At 39.3% G+C, this 24,935-nt stretch overlaps 1 protein-coding gene across 4 annotated transcripts in view; it reads left to right on the forward strand.

Annotated features, from left to right (window-relative positions):
* SNX14 (sorting nexin 14) overlaps positions 1-24,935 on the forward strand; it is a 64,945-nt gene that overhangs the window by 18,459 nt on the left and 21,551 nt on the right. For 2 of the 4 annotated variants that reach the window (XM_084753441.1, XM_084753442.1), the window contains exons 6-18: positions 2,228-2,315; positions 7,373-7,457; positions 11,137-11,293; positions 12,983-13,058; positions 13,767-13,811; positions 13,917-13,997; positions 14,090-14,204; positions 15,116-15,271; positions 16,362-16,486; positions 16,643-16,701; positions 18,094-18,120; positions 20,693-20,825; positions 24,038-24,239. In XM_084753441.1, coding sequence (XP_084609567.1) covers positions 2,228-2,315; positions 7,373-7,457; positions 11,137-11,293; positions 12,983-13,058; positions 13,767-13,811; positions 13,917-13,997; positions 14,090-14,204; positions 15,116-15,271; positions 16,362-16,486; positions 16,643-16,701; positions 18,094-18,120; positions 20,693-20,825; positions 24,038-24,239 — 1,349 coding nt within the window. The remainder of the gene's footprint in view (positions 1-2,227; positions 2,316-7,372; positions 7,458-11,136; positions 11,294-12,982; positions 13,059-13,766; positions 13,812-13,916; positions 13,998-14,089; positions 14,205-15,115; positions 15,272-16,361; positions 16,487-16,642; positions 16,702-18,093; positions 18,121-20,692; positions 20,826-24,037; positions 24,240-24,935) is intronic. The other 2 variants (XM_084753443.1, XM_084753444.1) reach the window with 1 other exon arrangement.

The raw sequence follows: 24,935 nt of genomic DNA on the forward strand, positions 1-24,935 counted from the left end.
CAAAAAAAAAAAAAAAAAAAAAAAAGAATCGTGTGTTTGCTGGGCATGGTAGTGTACATCTTTAATCCCAGCACTTGGGAGACAGAGGCAGGTAGATTGCTGTGAGTTTGAGGCCAGCCTGGTCTACAAAGAGAGTTCCAGGGCAGCCATAGAGAAACTTTGTCTCGAAAAACCAAAAACAAAAGGAAAAAAAATCGTGAGTTTATTATATTTGAACATGTAAATCTGACAGAGTAATGTATAATAATGTGCCCCACTTTTGTATTGATTCAGTTATATGTTTTACTTTCTAATTAAAAACACTCTGCTATTTGAGTACATCCATAGTGTTTTAAGACTAATTTAATACAATAGTTTATATGCTATGTTTTAATAAAAGTATGTGTATTTTTCTGTTTACTTATTTCTATATGTTCCAGGCACATAATATGTGTAGAGATGAGAGGCCAGCCTGCCTGAGTTGGTTCTCTTTCTACCCACCATGCAGGCTCCAGGGGCTTATGCTCTCACCCACTGAGTGGCCTCACCAGCTCTGGCTGTCCTGGACTCGCTTTGTAGACCAGGCTGGCCTTGAGCTCAGAGCTCCGCCTGCCTCTACCTCCCAGTGCTGGGATTAAAGGCTGATTGTGTCTTAAATGTGAAGTATTTGTAATTTACACAGAGCTGATGATGAAACCTTTTGTAAAATGAATCTTTTTTTTTTTTTTTTTAAAGACACCTCCTTTCTTTCATTGCCAAACTGAGACTTTTTTTTTTTTCAGGCATTAAGTTTGTTTGTATTGTAAAGTACATATTTTCTTCACAGTAGCTCCTGGTGCTATCATATAGCTCCTTTCCCTGGTTGCAGTAGGAGGCATGGTAGACACATGTGCTCTCTTACTCTGCTTAGACGCAACAGCTCCATCTTCAAGTTCAGGATGTAGCCGCTATTCACGCCTGTCTTTGTCTTTGAGGAAGAAGATGCCCTACTTCCTGTAGGGACATTTAGATTTCAGGAAGATGAGCTGGGGAGTGGAGCATGACTTTAATCAGAGTCCTCTGGAGGCAGAGGCAGGCAGATCTCTCTGTGAATTTGAGGCCAGCCTGGTCTACATAGTGAGTTCCAGGACAGCCAGGCCTTAGTAGAGAGACCCCGTCTCCAAAAACAAAACAAGCAAGCAAAAATACCCAAAAAGAGGAGGTCCCCCTCAGTCATAGACCTAGGGAAGGGGAATAGGGTGAAAGCGGGAGGGAGGGAGAAATGGGAGGATACAAGTGATGGGATAACATTGAATTGTAATCTGAATAAATTAATTAAATAAAAAATAAAGTGAAAAAACAAAACAAAACAAAAAAACCCAAAAATCATCTCCTGTGAAATTTGGCAGAATTTCAGTTTTAAAATGTTTATAGCCTGGAATGTAGCTCAGAGGTAGTCTTTGCCTAAAAGTGAATTTTCAGTTTATTTTTCTTTGAGAGTACCCCCTCCCCTTTGAGACCTATACTACTTTGTAAATATTTTAACTAACTTAAAATTTTGTACCTTAACTCTCCATCACTGATTGTTTTGTTTCTTTGAAGTTTATTTGGTGATGCTTAGAAAATTATCTTAGTTTCTTTAAAAAAGGCACTTGCATGCATATATAAAAAATAGTTACTAATCATTATGATTTGGAGCTAAAATCATGGGAAATTTGTTTTTGTTTTTGTTTTTATCCATTTTCCTCTGTTCTGCAACAAAATACATTATTTGTAAATAAAAAACAAAACAAAACATAGCAGGACTGGAGAGATGGCTCAGAGGTTAAGAATATTGTCTGCTCTTCCCGAGGTCCTGAGTTCAATTCCTAGCAACCATGTGGTGGCTCACGACCCTCTACACTGGGATCTGATGTTCTCTTTTGGCATACAGGTGTACATTGCAGATAGAGCACTCACGTAAAAATGAATAGGGCTTAAAAGAAAAATAGCAAAAATTTTTTTAAAGAGGAAAATTCGCCAGGCGTGGTGGTGCAGACCTAAGCCCAGCACTCGGGAGGCAGAGGCAGGCTGATCACTGTGAATTCCAGGCCAGCCTGGTCTACAAAGTGAGTCCAGGATAGCCAAGGCTACACAGAAAAATACTGTCCCAGGAAAAAAAAACCTAACCTCCTCCCCAAAAAACAAGGAAAATTCTTTTCCTTGGTTTCAATGAGCTGAAGTGCCATTTCTCAGCATTTCTGAATGTTTGCTTTTTCCTTAATTGAAGGGATGTGACAGACGATGAGTCCTTTGTTGACGAACTGAGGATCACCTTACGGTTTTTTGCATCTGTCTTAGTGCGAAGAATTCACAAGGTATATATATTTATAATGAGAAATTTGAAACATTATCATAATGACAACCTTGTTTTTTCCTATAGTACATGCATTTGTTCTTCATTTTCATATTAAAAGTTGATGATTAGTAGTGGCTCATTGATCAGTTTTGCTTCCTCTAATATTTGGTTTTCTTGATTTGTAGAACTTAAAAACGAAAAGACAATTATAGAAAATAATATCATGTTTCATTTAAGTGAATTTATGTAATCTGCAATGATTATGATCTACCTTCTAAAGTACTCTGATATTTTGTCGTTAGGTTTTGCATGTATGTGTAGTTTATTGCCTATAGACACATACTTTGCTACTGTTTTGTCAGTTCAGTAGAATTAAACATATACACAATGATTTAGAATGTAAATATAAGCTATTAACAAAATAAAGGTTAACCATGTTAAATGTTTCTCATGAGAGGAAAATGTAAAATGGCCAGTGAACAATTGAAAATGTGTTGTTGGATGTCAAATATAAGTTGCAGTGAGGTACTGTTCTGTCACAGGTTCCGATACCTATCAAACTGGAAAGACAATTCTGATTTTGGGAAATAGACAAAGCAAGTGGAAATTAAAATTATTATGCTTTCCAGTTGACATGCCAACATGGATGGAGGATCATTTCTCAATGTCCCACCCCTAGAAGAAGAGCTATATGTGGTCAGTGGCTGCCAGGGAAGGAGAACCAGTCTCTTCTTATTCCTCCTCCTTCTTTCTCCTCCTCCTTCTTCTTTTTATTTTTTTCAGAGTCCAGACACTAGTCCTACGAGATCAGCCCTAAACACATGCAAATAAGAGGCAATGCTAACTGGACTCCATAGTTGTGTATATATGTGTACACACACACACACACACACACACACACACACACACACATGAATATAGAAGAAGGTCATCCTTTGAGGGTGTAGTAGTTGGGGACACCAGGAGGAATTGGAAGAGGGAGAGAAGCATACAGCTATATTGTGTGTATGTACATATGCATGAATTTCTCACAATAAAAAATAAAGTTAATATTGAATTGAGAGAAAAGTTTAGAATAGTAAAAATGTAAACATTCAGAATATTTTTAAAAAAATCACTTGTTTGTTGTTTGTATATCTTGAGTAACAGGTGAAGTTATTAAAAGAAGAAATGAGTTAGAGTTGAATTAAACACATGCACAAATTGGTATATCTTTACTTGAGAGATGTCTAGTTATTAAAAACTACATATTTTTTCCATCAGTGCTAGAGATTGAATACTAAGCCTTGCACGTGCTAACAAGTACTTTTCCCCAGTCATTGGTTTTTTGAGGCCAGAACTTATTCTGTCATTTAGGCCAGCTTTGTTTTTTTTTTTTTTTTGTTTTTTTTTTTGTTTTTTGAGACAGGGTTTCTCTGTGTGTATCCCTGGCTGTCCTGGACTCACTTGTAGACCAAGCTGGCCTTGAACTCACAGGGATCTACCTGCCTCTGCCTCCTGAGTGCTGAGATTAAAGGTGTGCGCCACCACGTCCGGTTAGGCCAGCTTTGAATTTAGGTGTAATCTAGAATGGCCTTAGAATTGAGATCCTTCTGCCTCTGCCTCCCAAATATTAGGATTACGGGTATGTACCACCATGCCTGGCTGGGCTTGGTAATCTTTAAGACTTCTGTTTTGATTTTTAGACAGAGTTTGAATGTGTAGCCCAGGCTGGCCTTAGACTTTCAGCAATCCTCCTGACGCAGATCCTAGCATGCTGAAATTATACACCTGGGATACCATATCCTACTACTTTTTATTAAAAGAAATATACTTAGATTTGCAAATTCAGTTATTATTACTGATCCATCTACAACTCAGTTCCTGCACCTAAGGCTCAGGGAACATTGTGGAAGAGGGTGTAGAACTATTGCAGAGCCAGGGCACCAGGACATGTGCTGTGGGACTGTGTCTCCTAGAAATGACAGGGAGGCTGCTGACACAAGACCTGAAGCCGTCCACCACGAATGCTAACATGGAAGGGTGTCTCATGAGCCCCGCCATAGGCAAAGTACTGCAGGCAACTAAGGAAGGCTGAGAGTGGGCAAAATAGTCTTCTTTAAGGATGAGCCCCTAAATGGTTACCTAATACTAAGTGGTCAGCCTGAAATCGTGGTTTATGTATTTAGATATTTTTATAAATGTGTAACAATAACAAAGAAAAAGAGAACTGTGATTTCTAGGGTTGGGGAAGACACAGGAGAGATTGTAGAGAGGGAAGGGAAGAGGAGAAATGATGTAATTATACCTTAATTTAAAAAAAAAAAAAAGGAAACTATGTGTCTGTCTGTCTGTCTGCCTGTCTAGAGTCAAAGTCTCACTGTAGCCCTGGCTGGCGTGAAATTCGCTTTGTAGACCAGGCTTGCCTTAGACTCATAGAGATCCTCTTGCCTCTGTCTCCAAGATGCTGGGATTAAAGGTGACCACCACCATGCCTGGCTTTTAAGTTGCATTTATATGATATATGCAAGGATGTATATAAAATTCACATTAAGGAAAACTAAAAATATCTAAGGATTGATTACTGAGTGACTAATATGGCCAACCAGAAGGCCATGAAAAATTACTATGTAGAGCAAAACTTATTTACAAAGGAAAATATTTACCTTGAATAGCAAGTGAAAATAATATGTGTGACAGTTTTCATTTTCAGAAAAAAAAGCTCAGAATTAAGCCTGCTTAAGGATATAACATATTCCCACCACTATTAGTATTAGCTGTAGTGCTGTGTGGGTGCTAAGTCTTTCCACTTACTTTTTATTTGCCTTATTTTTTAAATTTATTTTGAGTTTTGGTGTACGTGTTCTCTTATGTTTATTTTTTCTTGTCTGAAATTTGGGATCTTCCTGCCTCATCCTCTTAAGTGCTGGGACTGTGGATCGTCATGCCTGGCATATTTATGATTAAAATGATGTGGTTTTGAAAAATAGTTCTGGGGCAACTGTTTCTTAATAGACAAAGTGTAATAAACCACTCACTAAGAAAAACAATGTGGTTGGGCTGAGGAGGTAGCTCAGGAGTAAAATTTCTGCTGTGTGAGAACGACGACCTGAGTTCAAATTTCTAGGCCCCACAAAAAAGCTGGTTCATGCAGCATGTTCCTGTAAGACCAGTGAGACGGGTGGAGACAGAAGACCCCTGGGGTATGTTGGGCGTTCAGCCTGAGGTCCAGTGAGAGATCCTGTTTCAAAAATTAGGTGAGGAGTTATAGGAAGACACCCAATGTCAAGCTCTTGTCTGCACGTGGATGTGTATACACACACACACACACACACACACACACACAGAGGGAGATCAGATGATTGATGACACCTCATTTAAATAACAACTTTAAGTAAATTACTGTTGAAATGAATTAATTAGTAGTCAATAGTTTGTAGAACTAATGTGCTAGGCTTTGAAATTGCCTAGTGGATTCTTCAACAGTAGTTCCTTGTACTTGAGTGTAATATTTACATGCACAAGCACATACATATGTGCTCTTTTTCTTCTTTCTTTTTCTTACCTTCTTTTGAAATATGGCCCAATTATATAGCCCAGGCTGGTCTCAAACATGTAGTCCCGCTGCCTTAGCCTCTGCAGTGCCTTGATTATAGATGTGTACCAACCACTGTACTCTACTTTTGATAACAGTTTTATTGATATATAACATATATAATTCATCCATGTAAAGTGTAGCATTCAGTGGCTTTTCATAGCATCTTCTGCACACATCAAACATACAATCAGTGTCAGACTATTTTTATTATCTAACAAGAGACCGTGTACCTGTTCTGCACACAGCAATTATACAATCAATGTCAGACTATCTTTGTTATCCAACAAGAGACCGGGTAACTGTTGGTTATGATCTGCCACCTGCTCACGCAGCCAACAGTCACTATGCTCCCCGTCTCTATGTCTCAGGATATTTGATGTAAATGGAACCATCTAATACCTGGCCTTTTGTGGCATATCATTTTCTTAGCATAATGTTTTCTAGATTCATTTATATGTCATATTGGTTTATTTTATTTTTTTATCTTTTTGGTTTTTCAAGGCAGAGTTTCTCTGTATAGCCTTGGCTGTCCTGGACTCACTTTGTAGACCAAGCTGGCCTCAAACTCACAGAGATCCACTGTGTCTGCCACCTGAGTGCTGGGATTACAAGTGTGTGCTACCACGCCCGACCTTTATATTGTCATATAAAGTATATATCTGAAGTTCAGTTTTTGATGGCTGAATATACCATAATTCATCATTTTTCAGAGGATGAACATCGGACTATTTGTACCTTAACTCTCATGAAGATTTATATTTTGGTAGTTATATTTTCATTAATCATGAGTCTGTGTCTAAGAGTATAATTAATTGCTTGGTGAGGTAGTAGCTCTTTGTTTGATTCTTACAGGAACTGTCAGAGTGTTTTTCAAGGTGGTTGCAGCATTTGCATTGCCCTGCCTGTGTGTGAACACGCCTCTTTACTTCCTTGCCAGAATTACTTATCCTCACTCTCCTTTGTTATTCGTACTGTTTTTTGAGGCAGGTTCTTCCTAAATATTCGAAGTTGGCCTTAAACCTGTAGATCTTAGCCTCTCCTGGGATAACTGGCACGTGCCATCACCGCCTCTTTCTCACTGTTTCTGCTTATCTAGTCTTGGATGAGTGAGTGAATGGTGCTTTGTGACTGGTTTGCAAGTCCCTGATGTCCACTCAAAGCTTGTGCCTTCTAGTCTTTACATTTTTCTTTTAAGTAGACAGTTTAAAATGATATGTGTTTTGCAATACAAATGATGTTAAGGCATGTCAGTACAGAGTGGAATAAGTAAGATAGGCCAGTTAACATGCCCATGGTCTCTGATACTCCCCCCACCCCCCATGCCCGTGTGGTGAGAGCATTTTTGAAACATACAGTCCCCATTATTACTTGTACTTAACCAATTATACCCCAGCTTACTCCTCTTAATTCTATATCTTTTCTAGCATTGTAAGTAAAATATTCTTGCCATTCCAACTTAGTAATTATTTTTTAAGTCTTATTTTTGTTCACTTTTCTAGGTGGATATTCCATCTATTATAACCAAGAAACTATTGAAAGCAGCAATGAAACATATAGAAGTGATTGTTAAAGCAAGACAGAAAGGTAATGCAGCTTTTATGGTAAATGGAGTGATTTTTGTCTATACATCAGCTTTCACTTAAAAATATGTGAGTACTGATACACTAAGTAATGCTAGTCACAGAGGCTTTGAGAACAGCTTAAGACAAACCCAGTTTTTCTTTGAGTGATAGTCTGCTCGCGTTGTGTCCGCTGGTTCTGTGGTTTTTGCAGTTTCAGGTTGTTCTAGTTCATCCTGCACATCTCTCTGCCGTGCGCCATGCTTGTTTCTCCATCACACACAGTTCTTCTGTGAAGCCCCTGCTTCCCCCTTTAAAGTGATGTAGGCCTTTTGCTGACATGATTTACACCAAGCATGTGTTAATTAAGTGTTTTCTGACTGAATGAGGAAAATCTTAAGGGCTTTTCTTATTCTAAACTCAAGCTAAAAATATTCCCGGTGACAGTTCTATTGCTTGTACTTGCTTCTGTGTGGCGCTGAGGTTTTTCTGTTTGGTATTCTTCATCATTTCTGCATTTCTGAAATGCAATACCATTCTGCATAGGTGACTGTACAGACACAGATACTGTTCTCATATACTTTTTGCTATTGTTATTTGTGTTCTATATCTAAAAACTTCCTGTAAGTGAAACCCGTGAGTAACCCTGCAGTGGAAAAACAGCTTTATTGCAACTGTGCTTGAGCAGGATGCCACTTTCCTGTCCCTCATAATCTCAATTAACATAACCAGTACATATTTTGGGAAATCACACTGCAAGTAGATTTGAGATTAAATTAAACAGAACTAGTGATTTAGCATTTAAAATTATTGTGTTCTTACATCAGGTAAGAATTTTACCCTTGGGAGCTGAGGTGGCAGTTCATGCTTTTAATTCTAGCACCCAGAAGGTAGAGGCAGGGGAATGACTATTTGAGAACAGTCTGGTCTACACAGGCAGCCAAGACTACATAGTGAGACACTGTCTAAAAACAACAGCAACGAAAAGAATTTTGCCCTTGGGCTGGAGAGGTGGCTCAGTAATTAAGAGCAGGTACTGCTCTTGTTTGTTTTTCTTGTTTTTTGTTTTTTTCAAGATAGGGTTTCTCTGTGTAGCCTTGGCTGTCCAGTCCTGGACTGCTTTGTAGACCAGACTGGCCTCAAACTCCTGAGTGCTGGTGTTAAAGGCATGAGCCACCATGCTTGGCTGGTACTGCTCTTGGTAAGGATCCAAGTTAACTTCCCAGAGCCCATGTCAGGTGGCTTACCTGTAATCTAGCTCCAGGGGCTCCGGGGTCCTTTTCTGGACTCTACAGGCACCTATACTTATGTGCACACATCCACACACAAACACATACATATACACATTAATGAAAAAGAATAAAGATAAATACTTTTAAAAAGAATTTTACCTGGAAAGATGGCTCAGTGCTCTTCCAGAGGAATCAGGTTTGATCCCAAGCACCCGCAGACTGGCTCATGACCATGTGTAACTTCAGTCCCAAAGTATCCAGTGCCCTCTTCTGGCCTCTTTGGGCACCAGGCACATAAGTAAACATTATTTTATCTTTTTGTTTGTTTGTTTGTTTGTTTTGAGACAGAGTTTCTCTGTGTATGTAGCCTTGGCTGTCCTGGACTCACTTTGTAGGCCAGGCTAGGCTCAAACTCACAGCGATCCACCTGCCTCTGCCTCCTGAGTGCTGGGATTAAAGGGGTGCGCCATCAGGCCCAGCAAATTATTTTATCTTTAGAACATTCTTTTTAAAAACGATTATTATTATTTAATTAGTTATTCACTTTACATCTCAATCATAACCCCTCCCTCCTCTCCTCGGGCTTCCTCCCCTCTGTTTATCCCTTCTTCTCTGCCCTTAAAAGGGGAGACACCAACACACACACACACACGCACACACACACACACACACACACACCCGCCCCAGCACCTCAAGTCTCATCGTGTGTACTTCCTCTTTCACAGTGTCCTGGCAAGGCACCCACACCAGAGTGAAGTGATGAAAAGGCATGCAACTTAGACCATGTCAGAGACAGCCCCTGCCCCCCTTCTGGGAGACCCACCATTGGGTATATATGTGTAGAGGGTCTAGGTCTAGCCCATGCCTGGTCCTTGGTTGATGTTTCAGTCTCTGCAAACCCCTCTCGGCCCAGGTTAGTTGGGACTGTTGGTCTTCTTGTGGCGCTCCTGTCCCCTCTGGGCCGTTCTGTCTTTGCCTCAATTCTTCTACAAGGCTACCTACAGTCCACCCAATGTATGGCTGTATGAGCTTAAAAGATTTTACATCTATATAACTTTATGTATTTATTTGGTTTGTTTATTTTGAGACAGGGTCTCCTGTATAGCTCAGGCTGGCTTTGAGCTTACTGTATAGTTGATGCTGTTAACTTCTGATTCTCTTGCCTTTACCTCCCATGCACGGCCAGTACAAGTCTGCATCACCATACCTGACTAAACAGTGCATTAAAGTCCTTGCCTTGTCACTGGCAAAAATTTGGAAGAGGTAGCATCTTTGTAGCAGTTTTTATAAGGAATACTTTACTATCACAGAGGAAAGGTAGAAAAAAGTGTCAGTAGGCTTGACTTTTCGATAGTGTCAAATAGCTGGAATCACACATCTATTTCAGGCTGGTTTCTTTATAAGTAAGAGGTAGTGAAGGCTCTCCTCTGCCTTTTCTTTTGTTGTTGTTGTTGTTTTTGAGACAGGGCTACTCTGTGTAGCCATGACTGTCCTGGACTCGCTTTGTAGACCAGGCTGGCCTCGAACTCACATCTACCAGCCTGTGTCTACTTCCTAAGTGCTGGACTTAAAGACGTGTGCCACCACCACACCTGGCCTCACTTCTGTCTTTTTAATGGTTACGTTTGGTTACTAAATCTCATGTATCCTGTAATCTGGCTAAAAATGCAAAACCTGCTGAAGAAGCCAGCTTCACCCATAGCTATCTGGATGATACCCATATAAAAACAGCAAAGAATACTCTTGTGTATACTAGAACACATTTTCTGTAGTTCCCCCCCTTAAGTCATTTGTTAGTATATAATCTAGAAGTCATGAGTTTGAGTTCTTATTTGCTCAGGGAAAGAGACTCAGAAGATGAACTTATTGCAAAGTAAGTGTCTTAGTCAGTGTTCTATTGTCATGAAGAGATACCGTGACCATGTCAATTCTTATAAAGGAGAATACTTACTTGGTGTTGGCTTACAGTTTCAGAGGCATAGTCTGTTACTGTCATGGTGGGAAGCATAGTGGCATGCAGGCAGACATGGTGCTGAAGAGGTAGCTGAGAGTTCTATATCTAGATATGCAGGCAGCAGGAAGCAAGAGGGAGAGACACTGAGCCTGGCTTGATCTTCTGAGATCCCAAAGCCTACTCCAGGTGACACACTTCTAGCAAGGCCACATTTATTCCAAAAAGGCCACACTTTCTAATCCCTGTCAAGTATTGCTACTCCCAGTGATTCTCCCAATGCTATTCCAAAGCATTCAGATTTATGAGCCTGTATGAGTCACTCCTATTCAAATCACTCCAGTAAGTTAGTTCACAGCAAAGGAGAAATTCTCCCTTGTGTTCTACTCCTGAAAACATTTTCCTTTCTACTCAGAAAGCAGGTCTAGGAGAGGAAAGAGGTTAGATGTTCTGTATGGTAATGGAAATGAAGTAATTTAATATACCCTAACTCATTTGATAATTTTTATTGTTGTTTACAGTAAAAAACACTGAGTATTTACAACAAGCTGCATTAGAAGAATATGGCCCAGAGCTTCATGTGGCTCTGAGAAGTCGGAGAGATGAATTACAGTACTTAAGGAGACTTACTGAGTTACTTTTTCCTTATATTTTGCCTCCTAAAGCAACAGATTGCAGGTATAAGTGCACTAGAAACTTCCATAGATGTATTTGTATATTAAAACAATTAATATTTGTATATATATAATGAATGTATATATAGAGCATATGTTATATGTATATCTGTTTTATTATAGTAGTACTTCACTAAAACTTGGTACGAATTTATGGTATGAATAGTTTTTGCTTGGGGATAATTGGTCATATTTTAAAATGCCAATTTAGGTACTGAATGTTTGAAGTATGTTGCGTGGCTTTAGAATTTATTATTTAGAACTGATTTTAGAAATCAAAGATAAATATGAGTAAAACTAATTTTATTTGAAATCCTGCATTATTTTCTTGATGTTGCTTTTTTTTTTTTAAACATGGTATAAGATTTATTGTAGAAAGGGGACGTGCCCCAGGGTGACAGAGAGAAAGACAGAAAGAGAGAGAAAGAGGAGAGCAAGAGCTTGATGTTCCTTCTTCAAGACGTGCATACTGTGATTGCTACAGACAGAAGCACTTTGAACACTCTGCATACAGTTTGGGTTTTAAGCTGACTAGTTGGAAAGAATAATTAGGTCCTTTCCCCTGTTCTCCCTTCTTCCAGTAGAAGTATACTTAGATTTTGCCCATAAGTCACCTCACTGCCCTTACCCTGATAGCTTTTAGAGGGAAAAGTGTGGCTTATTATTTCCTCTCTTCCTTCCCTTCTACTCTACTCCACCCCTTTTCTCTTCCTTCAGTTCACTGACTCAGGCCCACATCATGTAGTGTTCCCTGCCTGCTTTGCCTCCCAGTGTTAGTGCTGTAGGTATGTGCCACCATGACTAGCTCAGTGATATACTTGAAAATATTTATTCACCAGATGATATGTAAATACATGTTGGTAGAAGTGTTTTAGTATTTTGATTAAGCTGTCTTTAGCTGGATGTGCCTCTGTAATCTCAGCTATGTAGGTGCGTGAAAGTCCATCCTGGGCAATAAACTGAGCTCCCCTAACATGCAGAAACCTTTAGTCTAATTTGTGTACTAATTAGAACAGTCCTAGGGAACATGCTATGGAACCTACTACTCATAAACAATTTTTTGGTGTGTGTTGTTGGAGATCAAACCCAGGACCTTGTACCTGGTAGCCAGTCTCTCAACTGCCTCCAGCCTGTAAACATAAATTTATAAACATATCAGGGCTTCTAGAAGAAACTGTGTTCTGATGTCTCCCTAGTTTCTCTTGTAAGATAGAGAAGAACACAAGTGAAGAACACACGTCCATGTCTGTGATGTGGCAGCAGAGGCATCACCTGCATGTTTGTTGAAAATGCAGACTCTCATGACCATCCTTGTCCTTCTGAACTTTAATCTGATTTTTTGGATGGGTAAATGGGTGGGTAGGGGGAGGATACTGAGGAATCCTGTAAGACAAGCCCTCTTCACTGAACTACATTCCCAGTCACTCCTTTTCTCCCTCCCTCTCTCATTTCTTTTGAGACAGGGCTTCATAATGTAGCCCTATAACCTCTAGCTAGCCTGGAACTCGCTGTGCAGACCAGGCTAGCCTTGAAATCATAGAGACATAATTGCCCCTGCCTCCCGAGTCCTGGAATTAAAGGCTTGCGCTATCCCATAATTTTATTTTAATAAGGTCTTTAGTTAGTTCAGAGGTACTTGGAAATGAGGAGCTAATGTAAATCACTAAATACAGAATTATTATTTATGTTCCAGATCCCTGACGTTACTTATAAGAGAGATTCTGTCTGGTTCTGTGTTTCTTCCTTCTTTGGATTTCTTAGCTGATCCAGTAAGATTAATTTTTTTAAATAAAGTACACTTGAATTGCTATTTAACAATTTTATGTGTATAGTACAGTGTTTTGAAATGCGTGCTTATTTGAGTGACCACCATCACCTTCCAAATGTTTTTTTTTTTTTAAGATTTTTTATGTATTTATTTATTGTGTATAGTGTTCTGCCTTCATGGACACCTGCACACCAGAAGAGGGCACCAGACCTCATTATAGATGGTTGTAAGCTCCCATGTGGTTGCTGGGAATTGAACTCAGGACCTTTGGAAAACAAGCCCCGACTCATAATCTCTGAGCCATCTCTCCAGTCCCCAAATGTTGTTCTTAACAAATCCAAATTCCTATCAATTCTACACCCATAAATAGTAATTCCTTATTCTCCTTTGAGTCCTTGGCAATTGCATGACATGTTTTAGAATTCCTTTCCTTCTTAATTCTCAATAATAATCTATCATATGTAAATGTCACAGTTTGCTTATTTATTCGTCCATTGACAGCTACTTTGGCGATTCTGACTTTGTTCAGACAGTTAACAGGCCTTGATTGGAGTTCTTTGGGAGCCGTCCCTGTAATACATGTATGTGAATAGTTAGCCAGTCACTGTGCTGTTTGTTTTTAGTGAACTTGATACTGTGAAAGTTCTGAGAAATTTTGGCAGAAGGTGAGAATGGGATTATTTTGACCTGTGTTATTACTTTCCACTAGGATACTGTCAATCATTTGCTTATCATCTTCATAGATGACAGCCCTGTGAGTATTGAACATTTTAAACCACTTGTAACTGCATTACATTTTGACTGTATATACCAACTCCAGTGTGAATATTACTGAGCTAATAATTCTGTTTCTTCAAAGCCTGAAAAAGCAACTGAGCCAGCCTCCCCTTTGGTTCCATTCCTGCAGAAATTTGCAGAACCTAGAAATAAAAAACCATCCGTGAGTGTTTTTAGCACTAACGATTTTGAGATAACAGTTTTAAAATACACTTTCTGTGTCTTTAACTTACTCTTCCTCTCGTGCTATGACAGGTGCTGAAGTTAGAACTGAAGCAAATCAGAGAACAGCAAGATCTTTTGTTTCGGTTTATGAACTTCCTGAAACAAGAAGGAGCCGTGCACGTGCTGCAGTTCTGTCTGACTGTCGGTGAGGCGCCTTTGCGTCCTACCCCTGTCTTTTCCTTGCTTGCTGGTGCTTTGGGTATTTAGAGCAGGTCTGATGGCCCCAGCCTAAACTCATTTGCTAGATGTTTCCAGAGCGGCCGAGTGTCCTTTCTAGGTGAACCATGATCTTATCAGTGACTGCAGGCAAATCCTAGTAGCAGAAAAGAATTACAAAAAAATCCAACATCGTGATGCTGTGTGAAAGATCTCACTTATAGTTGGAAACAGCACCACTTTGTCACCATTTTGTTAGGAATGTCAAACTGTAATGTCATGGGTCATTCGATTTGTGAGAAACTTTATGAGCTGCACTTCATTATTATTTAGTGAGCCATCAGACTTTAAAATACTGAAAAACCTTTGGTATAAAAAACTAATCCCCTATGGATTTCCAGTGGGAGAGGATGTGCTAAGTCCTGCTGCGACTTGATGTGCCAGAGTGGTTTGGTACCCATGGGAGGTGTCTTCCCCGTCTCAGAGAAGGGGGAGGAGGAGAGGAGGGGGAGGGGAGGGGGAGGATAGGGCTGTAAGGGTGGGTCTGGTAGGAGAGGAGGGAGGTGGCTGAGATCAAGCTGTAAAGTGATTAAATAAATAAATTACTGAAAAAAAAGAAACTAATCCAATATGTTCTTTAGAGAAAATTTTACAGATATGCTTACTATTCTGTTACTACAATTTGTATTGCTATCTATAATTTTATGTATTTTATATTAACATAAAAATCTTGCTGACTTTGCCTTTAATCTGAGTGTTCTACTTTCAAGGCCTTTTAAAAAGCTTAAAATAATTAATTTGACTGTATTCGCTGCTTTTAGTTAGAATAAGAATATGAAGTTTTCATGAAAGCGTTTATATTAAAGTAACTTTTTTCTTAATCTTTCTCTCATTTGCTAGAGGAATTTAATGATAGGATTTTGAGGCCAGAGTTATCAAATGACGAAATGCTATCTCTACATGAGGAACTGCGGAAGATTTACAAAACATACTGCTTGGATGAAAGTATTGACAAAATTAGATTTGATCCCTTCATTGTAGAAGAGATTCAGAGAAGTAAGTCAAAGATGGCGGAACATGAATGTTCTAGATCTTTTTCAGCTTGTTAAATTTTCTTCATGTATTTTATCATTTTTCAAAAAAGATTTATTTATACATTTATTCATTTGAGGGAGTATTCTCTCCCTGTGTAGCCCTGGCTAGCCTAGAATTCGCTTTATAGACCAGATTGACATCAAACTCACAGAGATTTGTTTTCCTCTGCTTCCTCTGTGCTCAGGTCACCACATGGGCACTTTTAATCACTTTCATTATTTGTGTGTGTGTATGTGTGTGTGCGCGCTCGCGAATGCTTCAGATCTCTGGAGTACAGATGGTTGTAAGATGCCCAACAAGGGTTTTGGTAACTGAACTCCAGTCTTTTGCAAGAGTGGTTAGGTCTCTTGACCTCTTCATGTATTCTTTAGTTATTCCAACAGCTGTGCGACATTGTAGGACACAGACAGCTTAAGTTGTCCTTTTAAACTTTTTATTTTTTTCCCCTGAGACAGGTTTCTCTGTGTAGCCTTGGCTATCCTAGACTCACTTTGTAGACTGGGCTGGCCTTGAGCTCACAGAGATCTGCCTGGCTCTGCCTCTCTTGAGTGCTGGGATTACAGGTGTGTGTCACCATGCCTGGCTTTTTTTTTTTTTTAAATACTTAGAAATCTTATATTAACTTTCTTAGTTTAAATATTTTTAAAATGTATTTATTTTACTGAAAAGATGAAAGCTTTGAGGAAGTTAAATGTTCACTGTGAGGATAACTGAGAGAGGCATTGAGGTGAATGACTGTAATTTTAGCACTTGGAGGAGGAGGCAGGAAAGTCATGGGTTCGAGGACAGCCTGTACTACAAGTAAACTTCAGTACAGTCTGCCTGCATAGTGGGACCCTGCCATTTACTGAGTCCACAAGACAAAGCAACCTGTGTAACTGATGCTTGTTAAAACTGGAGGCAGAGTATTCTCATCTCTCATCCTAAGCTGTCTTTTGGTGGAGTTCTAGAAAACGTAGTTCGTATATTTGTTTTCCTTAGTGAAATTTAGATGGATATGTTACATTTCTGTTATTCAGCAATAACTTGCACACTTGGATTTTTGTAATAGTTGCTGAAGGCCCTTACATAGATGTTGTGAAGCTGCAGACCATGAGGTGTCTGTTCGAAGCCTACGAGCACGTCCTCTCCCTCCTGGAGAACGTGTTCACCCCTATGTTCTGCCACAGCGACGAGGTAAGGCAGGCTTTCACAGAGGCCCTTACGTACTTCACAGGGGCTCTCAGAGGGCTGGGTAACTGATTTAAGTAGCAAAATAAATGAAAAAAAAAATAAAGCAAGATCAAGTAAGGTAAAGTAGGTTCATCCTAATTTGTACTTGTTGTTTTGAAGTATTTCAGGCAACTTTTGAGAGGTGCAGAATCACCAACACGCAATTCCAAATTCAACAGGTAGGTGTGCTAACTCCGGCTGTGTGCTGGCTTTGACTCAAGGCGGCTGAGCATCCTCTGATAGCGACATAGGCTTTATCAACTGTTTGCCTGAATGAACTCCACCTACTAGGTGAATATAAGTCAGAGCCTTCAGCTTCAGTGATAGAAAGCTCTCTTTGGCTTTTTAAGAGCACCCAATACTTTTAGCACACCTTTTTCTAGTTTTAAAATATAAAAAAAGGCAAGGCAGATATATGGAAACTAATACAGCAACTTAAAGTACGTTTTCTTCATATTTGCTTGACTTTCATGTTAGCTGTCACACTTAAGAGGACTCTACTCCTCTGATACTTAATGAGTCACTTACCTAAAAAAAAAAAATTCAAAGAGTTTGCTAATATTCTTTAATTGGAATTTTGAGTAGCTCTGACAATTTGCTGTAAAGTGACTTAAAGTATATAAAATGGTCTTAATTTTTTTGGTTTATTTACATTTTGTTTACTTATATTTTAAAAGTAAAACTTTCGTTCATCTAGCTAATTCTGACCTACTTTATTGTGTAGCCAAAGCATAATAACTCTTTACGAATGTTTTGTTTACTTTTTTAGCTTCAAGTGTTCATCAAAAAGTTGTGGTTTAAGGCAGGCGTAGTGGTGCGCGCCTGTAATCCCAGCACTCAGGGAGGCAGAGACAGTCCTCTGTGATCTCTGTGAGTTCAAGGCCAGCCTGGTTACAGAGAGAGCTCCAGGACAGCCAGGGCTACAAACAAGAACAACAAAGTTGTGTCTTTTTTGTTTGGGATTGACTCAAGGGCATCATGCATACTAGGCAAACAAAATTACTGCTGACATCCTTAGTCCCTGGATATTTTATTGCAGGTATGAGACAAGTGCTTCCTGTGTGGCCTAGGCTAGCCTCAGACATAAACCAGTGCTAGGATTATAGGCATAGGCACGGGACACTATGCCTGGAAAAACACTCATTTTTACCACAAGCTGAAAATACATTAAGAAACATGTATGAGTACATCTGACATTGATTGACACAATTCAGTATTGAAAAATGTGAGCAGCTGTTTGTTAGCTTGTCTGTACATGTTCTCTGCTGTATCGGATGGTGTGCCTAAGGATCAAACGATGCTGAACTGCTTCCTGACATACTGTTTTCAAGAACATTAGTGATCTAGAGCGCACACACCCAGACAGCCATGTACTGTACTGCACTGTCTTCCCTGTATCGAGTTATTCAGAAGGATTTTTTTCCTTTTGCACAGGTGAATACCACCTATCCACTTGTGTAACTTTTAAGCTTTAAGATTTGATTTTGTATTCTGAAGTGAAACCTATTTAATATCTGGGCTTTCTCTCTCTCCTCCTTTCCTCATATAATCTCACATATCTGATATTGCAGAGGTAGCCTAAGTTTGGATGACTTCCGGTAAGTCTTGAGCATGTGATTTTTTTTTTTTCAGTATAAATTGTCTAACAGAAAACAACTAAAAAGAAAAAATAGGAAGCACTGTGCTACCCCTGCCTTTATATATATATTAAAATTTATTTAGGATATGTTTTTAATGAGAATCTCTACTTTGGTTCTTGAATTTTTTTTCTTTTCATTTGTTTTTGCTTTTCAAAACAGGGTTTCTCTGTGTAGCCCCTGCCAGCCTCTGCCTCCTGAGTGCTGGGATTAAAGGTGTGTTCCATGCCGGGTGGTAGTGGCGCACGCCTTTAATCCCAGCACTCGGGAGGCAGAGGCAGGAGGAACTCTGTGAGTTCGAGGCCAGCCTGGTCTACAAAGTAAGTCCAGGACAGCCAAGGCTATTACATAGAGAGACACTAAAAACAAAAAACAAAAACGTGTGTGCCACCATTGCTTGGCTCTTACAAATATTTTTGAAATAGCATGTATTTATGAAAAAAATGTTTTGATAGCATTAAAGTAGTTTTATCATTTATTTGGCAGTATTTTTTAAAGTTGTTGACTCCCTTTGTGGGTAAGGACGATTGCTGAATACTTTTTAGAATTATTTGTATTTAAAGAATGGGGGGTTATTTTTCCCCCCAAGTAAATACAATGATGTTTCTGTGGAACTAAGCATAGTGGCAAATGAGACTTTTGGGGAAAAAAAGTCATAGTGTAAAACCTATATTGTTTTATAGTCTCTAAATCCTAGAAACTGATCTACCGAGAATCTAGAAATTTTGATATTTTGTCACTTTTTTGTTTTTGGGTTTTTTTGTTTTTTTGTTTTCGAGACAGGGTTTCTCTGTGTAGCCTTGGTTGTTCTGGACTCGCTTTGTAGACCCGGCTGGCCTTGAATTCACAGAGATCTGCCTGCCTCTGCCTCCCAAGTGCTGGGATTAAAGGTATGCACCACCATGCCCAGCTTTGTCACCATTTTTATTTATTTGGAAATAGTCTGCCATCAGAGCTTGTAATATCTAAAACTGTTACTTTTTAAAACACTTAACTGCATGATTGTTTAGATAAAACTAGTCTAGTATGCCCCTAGTACTGTTTACTACTTACTAAGAGTTTTTCTAGCTTTAAAATAAATGTGATTTGTTCCAAACACAATGGAACACAATGGAATAATCTAATCAGGGTGAACATGGTGCCTTTGAAACTTGATCTTTGTTCTTTTATATCTCGGATTGTTGGTTATTTTAGTAGATACATTTTGCTTATATGAACAATAGCTTCCATTGAGCTAAGCACTGTAAGCAAGTGGTCAGGCTTTGCAGTTGTCTCCAGTTGGGTCTCTGGCAGTGGCAGGATACAAGTTTTAAGTTAGATAGAAGTTGTAGTTTGGTGCTAATGGATCAATTTTTTTGCTGCTTTTGGGCTTTCTTTCCTTTTTATTTTTTTCTTCTTCTTTCTAGCTATTTCTGATTTTTAGAAATTTACTTCTAAAATTATTGTAAAACTAATGTTTAGTGTTTATGGCAGAGCTAGCTGTTTCCTTGGGGTTATGCCTGCTTTTATTCTTTCCATCCCTGCTAACCTCTCTCCCTGGCTGGCTCCCTCCCTCCCTCCCTCCCTCCTTCCCTTTGTCCTTTCTTTATTTCTGTCTTTCTATTTTTATTACTTTGAAGTTAAGGACATTTGTTTTTATACCTGGTTCCCTTTGGAATATAAGAGTATAATAGGCCCCCGCCTTTAATCCCAGCACTCGGGAGGCAGAGGCAGGTGGATCGCTGTGAGTTCGAGGCCAGCCTGGTCTACAAAGTGAGTCCAGGACAGCCAAGGCTACACAGAGAGACCCTGTCTCCAAAAACAAAAACAAAACAAAACAAAAAGATTATAAAACTGAATTTGTCATAGAACTATGTTTTAATTAAATTTCATCTGAGGAATGTAATGGGAAGATCAAATTTTTATATTTTTATGTTACATTCTCATTTAGGGATGTAGTTCTTCTAAGTCAGTGGTCCTCAACCTGTGTGACCTGTCCCTCTGACAGGCCTCTGTCTCCAAAAACATTTACATTACAGCTCATAACAGTAGCAAAGTTATAGTTATCAGGCAGCAACGGAACAATTTTGTGGTGGGGTCAGCACAACATGAGGATCTGTACTAAAGGGTCACAGCAGTAGGAAGGTTGAGAACCACTGCTCTAAATGGATGTACAGTTTTTAAAAATTGTTTGACAGATTTATACCAAGTTTAAGTTTTGACAAAATTCATTTGGTAATGAGAATTATGTACCACTAGGGGGCTATCATCTTTCAAAAATTTTAGTTCAGTTTATGTTTTGAGGTTAGCATTAGCTAAATTTCAAAGGCTTGGCAGTTAATTTTCTCTCATTCATTTATACGAAGAATTTAAATATTCTGATAATTTGCCTCCTGGATGTTGAGACTTAATCAGTGACTGAAAACTCCAAACGTTGTTTCCTTCCTCTAATTTACCGTTACAAAGCTAGTTTGATTTTTTTTTGTTATTGTGTATAGTATAGTAGATGCTGATAATTTGCTTTGTACCTGATGCATTTTTGTTTAATATTTAGAAGCACACAAAAAAGAGGAGAGTCATTTGGAATCAGCAGAATAGGCAGCAAAATTAAAGGCGTGTTCAAGAGCACCACCATGGAGGGAGCTATGCTGCCTAACTATGGTTTGGCTGAAGGTGAAGATGACTTTGTAAGTGAAAATTCTTCAATGAAAAAAAAAAGTCAGTTTGATGTATGTCCAGTTCTGTGGTTAACATGGCATCAGTGTGGAGTTTGCTAACTTAGCTTCCCTATCCTTTATTTCTTTCTTCAAACTTCCTTTACATATGCTCATTCTTTCATTAGTTTGCAGTTTCATTGTATTTGTCCCATTGCAAACCACCCCCCTTTTTTTTTAAAGACCCGAGTTAATGCGTACTAAGGAAAACAAGCCCAGGCATTTCAAGTATTCAAACAATTTACTATCTTTTGTGTGTGCATGTGTGTGTCTGTCATGTATGTATGTATGTATGTATGTATGTATGTATGTATGTATGTCTGCAGGTGCATGTGTGTGTGCACATGTGTGTGGAGGCCAGAGGACTAAGTAAGGTGCCATTCATCAGGCATGGTGCTCCTCTTTTTGTTTGTGTGTCGTCAGGTTCCCTTCCGAGAGTGTGTGTGCATAGTGTCCATGTGGAATCCAGAGGACAGCTTTGTAGAAGTCAGTTCTCTCTTCTACCATGCAGGCCCTGGAGATTGAACTCAGGTCACCAGGCTTAGCAGCACACACCTTTACTTACTAAGCCATCTTGCTGGCCGTGTGTGTGTGTGTGTGTGTGTGTGTGTGTGTGTGTGTGTGTGTGTGTGTCTTTGAAACAGGGTCTTTCACTGCCCTGGAGCTCATCAAGTAGGTTAGGCTAACATGCCATGGAGATCCAAGGATTTGCCAGTGGCTCCTTCCCTAGTGTGGGGACTATAAGCCTACACTACTATGCATAGGTGGGTTTTTTGTTTATTTTATTTATTTAATTTTAGGGTTTTTTTGAGACAGGGTTTCTCTGTGTAACAGTCCTAGCTATCCCGGACTCACTTTTGTATACCAGACTGGCCTTGAACTCACAGTGATCCGCCTGCCTCTGCCTCCCAAGTGCTGGGATTAAAGGCGTGCACTACCATGTCAGCTGTTTGCTTTTTTAAGCAAGCAAGCAAACAAACAAACAAAAAAAACCCCCAGGATCTGTCATCCTGGAATAGAGATACAAACCTTAATTCTCAGTGTTTGCAAGGCAGAGACAGGCAGCTCCCTGTGAATTTGAGGTCATCTTAGGTCTATATAGTGAGACCCTGTTTCTTTTCTTCCTTTTTTTTTTTCTTTTGGTTTTTTAAGACAGGGTTTCTCTGTGTAGCCTTGGCTGTCCTGGACTCGCTTTGTAGACCAAGCTGGCCTCAAACTCACAGTGATCCACCTGCCTTTCCCTCCTGAGTGCTGGGGTTAAAGTCATGTGCCACCATGCCCACCTGAGACCCTGTTTCAAAACAAAAACAAATAAGTAGATAAATAAATCAGGGTCTGCCTCACTTCGTAGCCCTGGCTGGTCTGGTACTCACTATGTAGAGCCAGGCTGTCTCCTGAGTGCTAGGATTATTAGCATACACCAGCACACCCAGCTCACAGCTTTTTACTACAAGTGCTGGGGATATAGCTCAGATCCTTTTGTTTGCAAGTCAGGCACTTCCTTATGGAATGAGGCATCTTCCCAGCCCTTTGCTATCTTTTCATTTTGTTCCAATCCTGCTGTTATCTCTCTCCAACCATATGCTTCAGGAATGTTTATATTGTTATTAGAGGCCTTAATTTTCCATTGCTTAGACTATGGAATTTAGGAATGTAGGCTCTCAGGCCTCATCCTAGACCTGTTTGACAGGTTTTCTCCCTTATGTATATGCATGTGTGTATTTCACTGACCATGCTATTTTACCTTTGCACATGCAGACCTGTTCTTTACATAGAAAATGTCACATTCACCTTTGAAAACTTGCCTGATGTCCACAAACCTCTACCTGAGCTACCAGTAGAACTGAGCATTTTCTCACTTTGTACTCTTACTATTATTACTATTATTATTAAGAATATATTATTTAATTAGCACATGGCAATTTTATATAGTTACAGTGTAGAGTTTAATAAATATGTATAAATGCTCCATATATACAATGAATAATGATCAGATCAGGATAATTGATAGATGCCTAACTCCTGATACTTATCTTTTTACATTTTGGAAACATTCAAGGTGTTCTCCATGAGTTATTTTGAAGTAATTGTTCATAATCATTAGTCATTGTATTATTTCCAAAGAAGGTGGGTGGGTGATGAGGATGATGCTATCTAGAGTTTAGAAGACTGAGGAGGCCGTACTGCAGTTCTTATCACTGGCCACTGAAAACTGGGCTAGTTAGAAGATGTGGGACCTTGAGAATTGTCTCCTGGAAATTGCCAGTCTCCCTGGCTTGTGATTTGAAAAGTGGAAATGATATTTGGCACTTGCTATGTGAGTTTAGGCAAACTGCCTAATTTTATTGTGATTTCCGTCCTTTATAATGTGAAGTGGGGTCTGTCTTACCTGTCAAGATCATCCTGGCCTACATGCCAGTTCCAGGACAGCCAGGGTCTCACCACATAGAGAAAACAAATAAAAATCTAATTCTGTAAAAGTAGATCCTTTTTAGATCTTTCTTTGAATTGTACATTTTTTAATGTTACAGTGAGTATATTTAAACTACTTTTTCAGTTTAAAAAATTAGGCGAAGTATTTTCATACGAATATTTTCAGGAATGGAGTTATTATTCAAAATTGTTTAATGGCTCATTGCCGAAATACATTGCCAAACTTGAGAAAGATTATGCTGACATGCATCAGGCATGTGCCACGGATCCAGCTGCCCTGTGCCAGCTACATCAATGGCGTGATGCCACTTATGAACTTTTATATTTTGAAACCAAAGGCATGCATATATTAATTTTATTTTTTATCAAGATTGAACTTTTTATACTTGCACCTCTTAATTATGTTCTACCATCTCTGAAATGTCTATTCTGTATTTTCTTTTATACTTTGACCCATAAATGATGTAAAACATGGAGTTGATACCAGGAACTTGTGAAGTTTAACATTTTTAATTAGTTAATTTTACATCCTGACCTCGGTTTCTCCTCCCTCCTCTCTTCCGAGTCCTTCCCCCAGCTCCCCTCTCCCTCCACCAAGTTTAACATTTTATCTTTACTTTTTCGTTAGAAAATTCTGTATCACTTGGTTTCCTAAGTTAAAAACAAATCATTATATTACTTGACAGTTATATCTCGTGTGCTGCAGTTTAGAATATCTTAGGAGCTCACATTTGTCTTGATAACTCTTCCAGATTGAAGAAGGCATTGTGGTAATGGAGGATGACTCTCCTGTGGAAGCTGTGAGCACGCCTCACACTCCTCGGAACCTGGCTGCGTGGAAGATTAGCATCCCATATGTAGACTTCTTTGAGGATCCCTCCTCCGAAAGGAAGGAGAAAAAGGAGAGGATCCCTGTATTTTGTATTGATGTTGAAAGAAATGATAGACGAGCAGGTAAGATTTCTGAGTCTTCTTCGGGTACCCATGAGTCTCTCCCTACTGAGTGTAAACTTGTTGTCATTTGTAACTGTTTAATGTGATTACACATAAGTGTCCAGAACAAAAACGAAATGAAAGCTTAGTGTTTCCTAGATTGCCGGTTGTCAGGTACCTAATTTAGTTCACCAACGCTGAGCGGGTTCTTGATAGACACCTGAGTGTCCAACAAGGAATCTTACAGGATGTTCTTTTACTGTTTTGTCTTGTTTTATAAGACTGATTTGCTCTTATCTTCCATGTGGGGAGTTTTGCCTGCATGTTTATATGTGTGTGCCTGGTATCTGGGGATCTGGAACTGGAGTTACAGGAGGTTGGGCACCACTCTGGACGCTGGGAACCAAACCACTGAGCCATTTCTCCAGTCCCTGTTTGTGCTAGTTCTGTTGCTGCCACTGTTAGTTATTGTACAGCTATCATTAACGCACTTGCCGCTACATTAAGTATCACAGCTTGTTTACCACATGAGTTTATATGTGTGTGAGCAGGTGGCACATAAGGAGAGGTCACCCACCTGTGGACATTGGCTTTCCTTCCGCCATGTGGTTCCTAGCTATGAAGCTCAGGTCATCAATTGTCCTACATCATCTCTCCAGCCCTTGTTTTATACCAATTTAAACAGCATTCCCTTTTCCTATTTTTTCTTTTCCTTTT

Source organism: Acomys minous (assembly GCF_964271855.1).
Source record: "Acomys minous genome assembly, chromosome: 13".
NCBI classification, from domain to species: Eukaryota; Metazoa; Chordata; class Mammalia; order Rodentia; family Muridae; genus Acomys; species Acomys minous.